At 34.3% G+C, this 11829-nt stretch overlaps 1 protein-coding gene across 1 annotated transcript; it reads right to left on the minus strand.

The window, feature by feature from the left end:
• Window positions 1-597: 597 nt before the first annotated feature.
• On the minus strand, window positions 598-10125 carry LOC127974307 (collagen triple helix repeat-containing protein 1). Its single transcript, XM_052577489.1, has 4 exons — window positions 9959-10125; window positions 3878-4096; window positions 2441-2657; window positions 598-1339 (listed from the first exon to the last, which is right to left on the minus strand). Exons 1-4 carry the CDS (start codon window positions 10073-10075, stop codon window positions 1191-1193), a joined length of 702 nt encoding a protein of 233 aa, XP_052433449.1. The 5' UTR covers window positions 10076-10125; the 3' UTR covers window positions 598-1190.
• Window positions 10126-11829: the final 1704 nt, after the last annotated feature.

An 11829-nucleotide genomic window follows, 5' to 3' on the forward strand; every position in this document is an offset into this window, starting at 1 on the left:
GAAATCAATGGTAAAACTGTTTTATGTGTATAAGTCTACTTCATGTTTAGATCCATGTTGATTGCTGCTGTGTCCTGTTCAAACCTCAGGCTTTTTTCCTCCAATCACAAGCACACACAGATTTCCTGAATCTGACATTTCAGGCTCATTGCTGACATTTGTGTTAATGAGCTCAAATTCATGGCCTTAAAATTGGTTACGCTCATAGGTTAATACTCGACGCTCTTTGAAGAACATGAACCCAAGTTAGGAGTTCTTTAAAAAACTTTATTGACATTTAAAAGTTAGCCAATAAAATGTATTCAGAGTTTTTACAGAAGCTGTCCAGACTCGAATTGTTAAACATAATTACTTACAAACTTTCTTTTGCTGTAGTTTGTTTTAAGAGTCTGTCACTACTATCCAAGGTTATGTGATTGTTTCAGCCCTTGCTTGTAGAGGCAGAACTCAAGAGAGAGCTGTTCAACTTAAATATAACGTCACAAAATATCAAACCAAGTGGCATCTGCAAACAAATGCTGCAGAAGTACTTCTTAGAAATAAATCAAGGGTTGAAGGAAGTAGAGATTCCAAAAGTCTTTTCTTTTTCCCAAAAGCTTCCCAAGGAGTGAACAGTTCTTAAAAGAACCATGTTTTTTTCTGAGTGTGAAGAACGTTTTAATAATCTAAAGAACCTTTTGTGAAACGAAAAGGATCCATGGATGGTAAAGATTCTTTGTGAAACTATTGATACCAATAAAGTAAAAATAACCTCATCATCTGTAGATCTAGAGATTTATGTCTCTGAAAATGGTTTGAATGGTTCTAAATAAAGATATACAGTAATGACCTGAGCGTGGTGGTGTGCACAGATCTGTTGTTTTGCTCACTTTATACTGCGGAAACAGTGAAACTGTAACTGTAAAATGGTGCTGCCATTGACTTTATGAACCAGACTGTTTGAAGACCCCTGCTTTAGATGATACAAATGTTCAGCACACTAAGAAAAAAAGATTATTTTGAGAACTAAGGAACCAAAGATGATGGTTCTATGACATCACTGTGAAAAACCACCTTTTTGGAACTTTAAAGAACATTTTGTGGAATTAAAAGGTTCCATGGAACCGTCAAAGCCAATAAAGAACCTTTAGAAGAGTGTAGTAAGCAGTTCAGAATGTCATAGGACAGTAAGTGCTTGGACGTTTCTGGACTCAGCTGCTCAGAGGAAGCTCTTCTATGATCACGCGGGAAACAGAATTCCAGCCGGTGGAAGCGTCTCCGTGTGGATAGTCTCCGCAGGTTCCCACCCAGATCGCAACATCCACCAGGCCTTTCCGCAATCCTTCACATAAACCTTCAACTGAAACAAACAGACGGCGTGTCAGTCAGTCTGTCCATCTGATAACTCTGCTCTGGTTCTCAGATGACCATCTCAAGGCTTCAGGTAAAAAAAAAACATTCCAAAAGCAGAGATAAACAGACATGTTTTATTGCACCCTGAGGGGGAATGAGAAATTCAGAGACACCCTTATCTGCTGTAATTAATCCACACCGAACAATTTGCAGTGTTTAGAGCGGAGAGCTTTTCGAAGACTTGCCCTGTAGCACAAGAGCCATAAAAGGCTTTCATTGAGTGTTTTATTTATCATGCATCACTGTTAATGGACCAAGGGGTTAGACTTTATATTACAGGTCAGTACTGAGGGAAAGACAGCATGGCTCATTCTACACAAGCCTGTCTCGTGTACTCCTCATTAACATATGAAAGACATAATGGACAGACAGTCATCATCACAAAATAAACCTAAACTCCAAATATCCTGTGTCATGCTGAAAAAGGCTAATTCTGTAAAAATGAGCAAATGCTTATTATTATACGTTTAATTTTTATATATAGAGAGAGAGAGAGACTTTGCTAAAATAATATTTTTTTAATTATTTATAATGATTGAATTATTAATATAATATTACAACATTGTTATACTGAATCTTTAAGAATTTATTGATTTACAAGTTGTTTAAAAATGAATATAAATAATATTCATATAATAAAATACTGTATAATAGATAGATAGATAGATAGATAGATAGATAGATAGATAGATAGATAGATAGATATTGTCAACAACTACTTAGTTATTAAACAAAGAAACAAACAAATAATTAAAAAAATATATATTTTCAAATTATGCATTACTCAAAATTATGTCAAAAAGACAATCATTCTTTTGGCAGAACTCTGTAAGTAAATCTCTCCTTTTCCAACTAAAACACATTTTTTCTTATAGAATATTACAAATCTTGCAAACACGTATTTTAAAGATCTCCATTTCAAACTGGATTTTCAGCACTGACATACATGAGCTGTGGCAAATTGTAAGGAATTGTTTTTGGCAAATCTCACACCTCAGATTTACAGTTCAGAAGTCAGTGTCCAAGCAAGCGGTTTCTTGGCCCTTACCTGACGTGGTTCTGTGTATGTTGATGGTGGAGTTGAATTCTGGACTTCCCTGGTCCAGGTAAATGATGGACTCTATAGACAGCGGAGAAGCACATTCTGCCCCATTAAAAGTGAAGTACCAGCGCTGGCAACAAGCTGTCTTACACTTCAGTCTGAGTGAGCCGCTGAACAGCACACGGAGAGCACTGTCTGCATGCTTCTTAGTGAACGTACACTCCTGAGGACAGGAACACAGGAAGAGCTGATGAGTCTGACGTCTGCTTTACTACACACCTGCTTGAAAGAAGCAAATAAACCCAAAAATACTGTGGAAGTACGGAATATGGTGACTGTATAAGTACAGTATTTATTTATTTATTTTTCTTGTACTAAATGATTACGAAGTGGGTTCCACACTTTTTATGACTTTCCCATACATTATGATAATTACTAAAACCATTTTATAGAAAATGCACTTACAATTTTGGCAAAGAAAATAGTCTAGAGTTCAGAAAATGTTTAGATTTGACATTATTTCTTTATTTATTATTATTAATACTAATAATAAATAATTACATTTATTTACTAATTAAAATTTTGGTAAATCAATAATGAAAATTCGAATTTTTAACTATTTTAATTTGATCAATAGAAAAAAAACATGCAAATACTAAAAAAAAATTATGAAAGAAGTGAGCAAGAGGGTGACTAACTGCACACTGATCTACTCAAGACTGAAAAGTCTACAAAAACATTTTTTATTTTATAGATTGCATAGTGCAAAGAGCATGTGAATTAAAACAGACAAACCCGAGTAAATGTTTCAGCAGCACATTGCTATCGTCAGTGCTCACATAACAACCATTATTTACCCTTTTTAAGTAGGTCAGCAATTAAAGACAATGAACAAAAGTACCATTGTAAAAAAAAAAAAAACCCTGCTAGTACATTTCACAAATAATTATGAAGACACAGCAAATTACACATTGAATGAACATGAAATTTTTAAATACAAAGACATAAATGTAAAACATACTCCAATAATCTTTGTTTTGTTTCAACTTTTTATAATATTTTTTACAGTGTACCAGTGTTTTTATTGTTGACTAAAACTAAAAGTCTTTATCTACAATTGAAATAAAGCTAATTCAAATTTTAACTTCCTAAACTTTAAAATCCAGATATATTGCTTTGTCAGTTCAACAAAATATGTTTAAGTATAGCAATAAAATAACTCTAAAACCTAAATTGCACAAAAACTAGATCTTAAAATAATAATAATTATTATTATTATTATAGCAATTAAAAAAAATTATAATAAAAATTACAAAAGCACCAACAAAATTGCTAAAACTAAAAGAAAAAAAAAGGATATAAATAAAACTAGATTAATATTGCACTGGTCTTTTTGACACAAATGCTTTAAATGAATTATTAATCATCATTGTGACCTCTTACTGTAATTTTGCCCAGGTCAATGCCGTAGTTGAGAGCGTTCCAGGCACACTGCTTGTAGTTGGGTTTCCACGGCTCTTCAAACCTCTCCGTCACACACTCACCCTTCTCTCCTTTTGCACCATCTCGGCCCGGTAGACCAGGAGTACCTGGAATTCCATTCACTCCTGGATTTCCCTCCCTTCCCGGGGTGCCTGCTGGACCCTGGAGGCAGCTGGAATACTGGAAACATACAGGATTCAACAGGAGCTTTTTGGCTTGATATTAAACAGCATATTTTGTAGCTTGAAGTGCCTGTAAGAGGTATTAACAATCTCTTCTAACACTAGTCAGCATAATGCATCTGGAATGAGCTCTTATAGTGTGGTCTCTGGTTACTGATGAAAATACCATGCTATACCATGCTAAGTTACAATAACACAGTCAGTTATGTCTGGGAAGTTAAATAGCTGGGAAAGAAATCACATAGGTGCCCTATAAAACTATCAATACTTAGCATTTAAGTTAAAAAAAAAAAGTTTTGTAAAACTGAATTCATGAAACTTTGAATTGTTTGTTTCGAAGCTGTGTTTTGGAGCGTGCATCAAACTGCTGAAGTTACATGATTTCAGTAAATGAAGATTCGATCAGAAAGGTTTGCTAGGGGCAGATCTCTACAAACCCATGAACTATGTGGTTTTTGCCTGATCGCAAATCAACTTTATAGTTATGTGTAATGACAAATTTGTATAATAAAAGGAAAAATTAGCCTATACTTAGTCTCTTGCTAACCTGATTAACCAAGAAAAATGCCCTACAAAAAAATAAAAAAAACAAATAGTATTTAGATTTGTTAATTGCATTTAATTATACTTTCAATAAAACATTCACAATTTATATGGATGTTCAAGCTTAGTTTGTGCTCAATTCACACAATTTTGACCAGAAGTTGTCACTAGCGAGTAGCACTTCACGATTCGAAAAGTGATCATCTCACGAAGAAATTAGTTCAATTGATTCAAAGTTTCGAAAATCTTTGTTTTTAGGGTATGTTTACACTCGCCAGGTTTGGTTTGATTAAATTGAACTTTGTAAAGTCTATTTATTTTCAGCGCTAAAAATTACAAATGTAAACGCTAAGCGCACTAGGACTACATTTTGCCTTAAATTTTCTTCTTTTTGTGGTCTGGAGCAAAAGAACCAAGAGAACTGAACTACAAGTTTAGTTTAGCAAAAAGTAGGCTTAGCTAAATAAACAACCCGAGACAAAACTGCAAGTCTGATCATTTAGAGAAGTAATAGCACCCCGCAACAAACCATGCTATGTTATGTTTATATTTATTGTTTTATTTATTTTGCTTTTTAAAAACTAGTACAATTGAAAGAAAGCTGAAATAAAAACATTAAACTTTTGCACTGGCATCTAACTGATGAAAATAAGTCTAAGTTGGAGTCCTAAAAATTACTAAAAACTAAAAAGTAAATTAGAATTATAATAGAAAATGAAAACAGTTCAAAAGCAAACAGCATTAATAAAATTACAATTAAAATTCAACATGAAAATAAAAGCTTATTTAAAATATCACAATAGTATATAATAGGCTACTAAAACACGATGTAGGTGAGGCTAGATGGCACTAACAGCTTAAAATTAGCCTTAATAAATGCACAAAATATGACATTATGTTATGCATGCATTTGATCTTCAACCAGAACTAGTGAAAACAAAGTATTAACGCTGCCCAGCCTGTGTGAGCAAAATTGCATTCTAATGAACATTCACTGAGGAGGTGTAGACTTTATGCCAACGACAATGATGGATGAGAAACTTCGCCAAAATGCCAGGTGGAACAACCAGCGGCTCTCCGATCAGGCGCATGCATAATAGGCTATTTAGAGTTTTGTGCAAATGCGCGCGCATTAGCGAAGCAGCGACACACCAAACATTTACATCTCAATATGAAAGCGGCTTCCGAGCGCCCGGATCGAATATGAAGCGATGTCATCGCAGTTACCCAACCTCGTCTGCGCGAACAATACACGGCTCTGAGCGCAGGAGGCCTGGCTTTAGCACCTGAGTCTCTTCAGCTTCTAATCAGCATGCCTGCGAGCACAGAGCTGTGGAAATAAGGGCCCTTGAATAGGTGATAAATCTTCCCGATACAGGCCGTGGGCAAGCCAGGAAGTGAAATGCATTCATATTTATAAGCTTGCAGTGCCGTGGCCGAGCTCAAGCCTTCAGTGCGTTTGGCTCCGCTGCTTTTTATTGACAGAACACACCTGAGTGTCCTGCAAACAATGCCCTGCGATGCGATGCACACAGCCTCGTGTTCTTCAGTGGCTTGTCTTGCCAGGTTCATTAGTGATGCTTCCCCGACTGGTCTGAATGAGAAACTCGCCCTCCATATAATCTACCCACCACGAGCAAATTCAGAAGGATTACAGAGCCTGTTTTCCATTACAATGATGAATCGACTGGAATGTTTACCTGATACAACCATTTACAATAAAACACTTTTTTTTGGTGATAGAGTAACTCTTATCCAGTAGCTAAGACATTTTTCCCAGTCCATGATTAATAGGGCCCTTGATTTATTTCATTTAATTTACTACAGTTTGTGATAAAACATCTTAACTAATTTGTCGTAGCCTGAACCTTTCCAGAAATAAAGCTAGTGCCTTGTTGTTTATGCTAGGCCATGTTGGTGGGACAAAGTTGTACTAAAGTCATTTAGAAAGCAAAGTTAATTAACTTTGATTTGAATTTCTCAAAACTTTATTATAATAGATAAGTTTATTTATTAATTAAAACAAATTTGTAGAAAGTTAGCATTATAGGTTATCACTTGCTCACCAATGGATCCTTTGTAGTGAATGGGTGCCGTCAGAATGAGCATCCTAATAGCTGATAAAAACATCACAATGATACACAAGTAATTCACTTGACTCTTCAGTCAATTAACATCTGGTGAAGTAAAAAGCTGTGTGTTCGTAAGAAACAAATCCATCAAGACGCTTTAATTTAAATGCATTCTCATTCTGACGGCACCCATTCACTGCAGAGGTTCCATTTGGTGAGCAAGGTAAATTTATCCAAATATTTTCTGATGAACAAAAAAAAAAAAAAAAAAAAATGTATAAATGAAAAGCATTTACATCTTGGCTGGCCGGAGGGTGAAGCACATTTTAATTTTTGGGTGAACTAAGCCATGCTGTTATTGTTAATCAAAAAAAAAAAAAAAAAACTGAATTGATAGGTACAATCATATTGAAATATAATAATAATAATAAAAAATGACTATAAAGTTACATAAGAAAATTACTAATAATATACCTAAAATATAAACAAAAAATATATATAAAAGCTAATTAAGAAAATTAATAAACGCAGTAATAGTACTGTATATAAATAATAGCTAAATAACACAGAAACAAACTGTACAAACACTGTACAAACAGACATTAATGCTTTTTGCACACTTGTTGATCATTGTTAAAGTCAACATGAAATGCTGTTGGAGGAAAGCTTAAATCATAAAGTGGTATCACTATGGAAAAAGCTTAACAATTAAGAGGCATAATAATATATATATATATATATATATATATATATATATATATATATATATATATATATATATATATATATATATATATATATATATATATATATACATACATACATACATACATACATACATACATACATATATATATATATATATATATATATATATATATATATATATATATATTAGAGGTAGAGCAAGCAGTAACATTTTGATAAATTATTGCGAAGACAATAAAATAAAGTCTATTGAAATAATGTACATTGACAAATCATTCACAAAGAGACCAAGAACTTGCAGTAAAAAACTAATTGAAAATAAAATAAAAGCAATGACTTGTGAATATGGCCTTGCATTATTGAGGCGTTAACGAACTTCAGTACTCGAGGGGGCACTAGAGTCACACACCATTGTGCTAATGGCTGCCATACCCCTGAGAATGCAATACTTGCATCATTACAAATTGTGGTTGGACAGATTGGGCATACCAAAAAAAAGTGAAATTAAGCGTTTGAATCTATAGAGGTTTAGGCATTCACATTCTTGAATATGTTTCAGGCCTTATAAAGATCAATCACATCTGTACACAGTCTTAAAAGTGCAGCATGATTCTACACATCGTAGAATGAATAACTTTAAGTTGTTATGGCTTGCTGTAGCTTGAAAACTGGAATATCAGACACGCATAAATTGTTGGTTATGTCTGGGCTATTCAAAGTTAACTTTGGATTACTAATAAAAATGCAGATGGTTGCAATGGCAAGATTGTTGAATAAAATTATGCAAAAGATGAATATCAAATTTGTCTTGAATTGGACCTTGGGAGATTTCAAAGCAATCAAGGAATGAAATGAGGCGAGGAATTTTTAACAGCCAGCAGCTGTATATTCAATTGACTTTGATGACGAGAGACAGAGACGACGTTCGAACTTGAATACTAGCATACTGCATACTGTAAAAATACTTAAAAAAAAAACATGTGTAATATTTTGGTGATCTTTTAAGTTTATTTTGCAATAAAAAAAAAAGTCAAAACTATAAAATGACGGCTAAAGTTAAGTTAAGGAATAGATCACCCAAAAATGTTATTTTCACCCTGAGGCCATCCAAGATGTAGATGAGTTTGTTTCTTCTTAATAATAGATTTGGAGAAATGTAGCATTAAATCACTTGCTCACCAATGTATCCTCTGCAGTGAATGGGTGCCGTCAGAATGAGAGTCCAAACAGCTGATAAAAACATCACAATAATCCACAAGTAATCGTTTTGCGTCAGTTTAAATTTAAAAATGCCTTGATAATTTTTTTCTTAAGACATTAATTAATGGAGTGGAGTGGTGTGGATTACGGTTGGGTTGGGATTACTTGTGGATTATTGTGATGTTTTTATCAGATGTTTGGACTCTCATTCTGACGGCACCCATTCACTGCATGGGGATCTATTGACAAGCAAGTGATGCAGTGCTAAAGTTCTCTAAATCCATTACAATGAAGAAACAAACTCATCTGCTTCTTGGATGCCCAGAGGGTGAGTATGTTTTCGGCAAATTTTTACATTTTGGGTGAACTGTATTAAGTCAAACACTTTTAGTGTATATAATTATTCTATGCTGCAAAGCATACACTGTTGGTATCATCCAGGTATTCTGTGCATACAGAAAAATAGCACACTACAGTGTGCATATTTCAGAAAGAGTTACTTAGTCTTAGTCTCTTTTAATAAAAGAGTTTTATTCCCAATATAGAAACACAATCCTGGTTAGTTTCCTGCAAACTATTTACTCTTAGTGGGCTCTGAACAGAGTCTAAACAGCTTTGTCACATCCTTTTTAGCAATCAATCCATTGTTACCGCTTGGTTAACTGGTCCCTGTGACTCATATTCTTTTTGCATCTGCAAAAATGAATCTGGCATTGTTCAATATTGGCAAAGGCTTTAGTCAATAAGAAAAAAACTTGCACTGTCTGCAGGAAATCACAGTTACAGTATTGATTTCTTGAAGAGACAGAATCGGCCAGCATAGCCAATTATTTTATAGTCACTCATACTGCACACTTTAAACTGAAGTATCTGATTTGATGACCTCTTTCAGACGGTTCAAAATAGAACCACAAGTTTCTAGAACTTCTGCAGAGGACCAAGCTTCCTATGTGAAAAAGCAAAGAGCAGATGAGACCTTTTTAATAACTGTTTTGGAGAAACAAAGAGGTTTCTCTTTAAATAAAAGCCCCCAAAAATCTCACATTTCTCCTGTAGATGTTCAAAACACACACACACACACACACACAAGGATAATCTGAGGCACTATGCCCATTCATTTTTAGCTCTATACTCTTCAAAGTAAACAATGAATGGAGTTTTACGAGAAACATTTTAACAATTAAGTGAAACATAATTTAGTTTACAGAGCAAATAAACTTTCCTTTGGGTATAAATACAGTACATAAATACACAAAAATATGTAAGTTATATTGCCCTTTGAAAATCATGTTTTGTAAGAGTGGCAAAAATAAAACAATTAATACTTTAAGTCTTACTTTCTCTATGTAGTCAACATCCTTCTGGCGCAGACCTCTGGTTTTTAATTTTTCTGCTTCATAACACGTAAACAATAAGCAGGAGATGATCAATACTCGTGTCTTGAAGTGTCCCATATTTGAGCTGAGAGGTTAGAGAAGACAGGGCTGCTTACATCTGTTGAGCTCTAGACAGGACAGAGAGAGAGAGAGAGAGAGAGAGAGAGAGAGAGAGAGAGAGAGAGAGAGAGAGAGGCGGGGCTGATGTGATCTCTCCAGGGACCAATTATTCCCAGACTGCTGGTGAAACTTCCCTCCACATGTAGAATCGGATTATAATGGGTCATGATATGACATAAAACAAGAGTCAATATTTCTGATGGTCTTATCAGTGTTTTTTCAGAATCTACTGATGTTCCTCACAGGTGAGATGACCTTTCACCCTGAGCTTTTTTTTTTTTGGTCTTTTCTCCTGTTACAATCCAATTATGTTGTAACAGTCTTTTTATGTGCCACGGAGTGCTCGGCAAAACTATTTTTGTCCCAGCTGAAAATGTTGCATTTAAAGTGATAGTTCACCAACAGCTAACAATTCTGCCATTGTTTACTCTCCCGGATAACTGTCCAAGTCTGGATTTTTTTTCATCCATAGAAAATAACAGGAAGTACTTTGCTGAGTTCATGGTGCTCCTGCCCATGCAGCAAAGGAGAAATCACTATAAAAGTACCATGAAAGCAGTACTGTGCACTGTTTTATTAAAATCTAAAACAATATATACTGGGGTGGAAAAGAAGAAAAAAGAAAAAGAAAATTAAACTAGATAGTAAAGTTTGTAGGCAAACATACATTTTGAATTCATTTTAAAAGCTTCAGGTTTGAGAGTTTTCAGTTTTAACTTATTTGAAGTAGTTTTACAGTTTTGAAGGCAATGCAGTCTATCAAAAAATAGACAGATAAATAGATAAGAAATATTAAACTAGCAACATATATTATTAGCAAGTGACTAGCATGTCGTTAGTATGATTTGCAATTTGCTAGCATTTCGCTAGCATGTTTTCAGCATGAGTAGCATGCAAGTAACTAGCATGTTGCTAGCATGATTAGCATGTCATTAGCATGTTTCTTAGATGTCATTACCATTTTTCTAGCTTGTTGCTAACATGACTAATAAGTTATTAGCATGCTGTTAGCATGTCCTTAGCGTGTTGCTAGCTGATTCACAAGTGACTAGCATGTTTGCTAGCATGACTAGTAAGTGACCAGCATATTGCTAGCATGACTAGTAAGTGACCAGCATATTGCTAGCATGACTAGCATGTCATTAGAATGATTAGCAAGTCATTAACATGTCTTTAACAAGTTTCTAGCATGTTGCTAACATTATTAGCGACTGGCATGTTAGCATTATTAGAAAGTGACTTACATGTTGCTAGCATAACTAGCATGTCATTAGCATGGTTAACAAGTAACTAGCATGTTTTTTACATGTTTTTAGCATGTTGCTAACATGATTAGTAAGTTACTAGCATGTTGTTATCTTGATAAGTAATTAACATGTTGTTAACATGATTAACCACTGACTAGCATGTCGCCAGCATGACTACCAAGTGTCTAGCATGTCATTATCATGATAAGCAAGTCACTAGCATGCCATTAACAAGTTTATAGCATGTTGTTAGCACGATAAGCAAAGTGACTAGCATGTTGTTAACATGAATACTGTAAGCCAGATCAGTTAGAAGAGACATAGCAACCCGAGTCAGACCAGTCTGAAGATGTTTAAGCTTTTTCAAGTCGACTTAATTAAAATTATTCAATAGTGCAACCAAAAAAATAAATAAATAAAATAAATAAATGAAAATGATAAATACATTTAAATATGCCATGCTAA

This window comes from Carassius gibelio, chromosome B16 (genome assembly GCF_023724105.1).
Source record: "Carassius gibelio isolate Cgi1373 ecotype wild population from Czech Republic chromosome B16, carGib1.2-hapl.c, whole genome shotgun sequence".
Classification (NCBI taxonomy): domain Eukaryota; kingdom Metazoa; phylum Chordata; class Actinopteri; order Cypriniformes; family Cyprinidae; genus Carassius; species Carassius gibelio.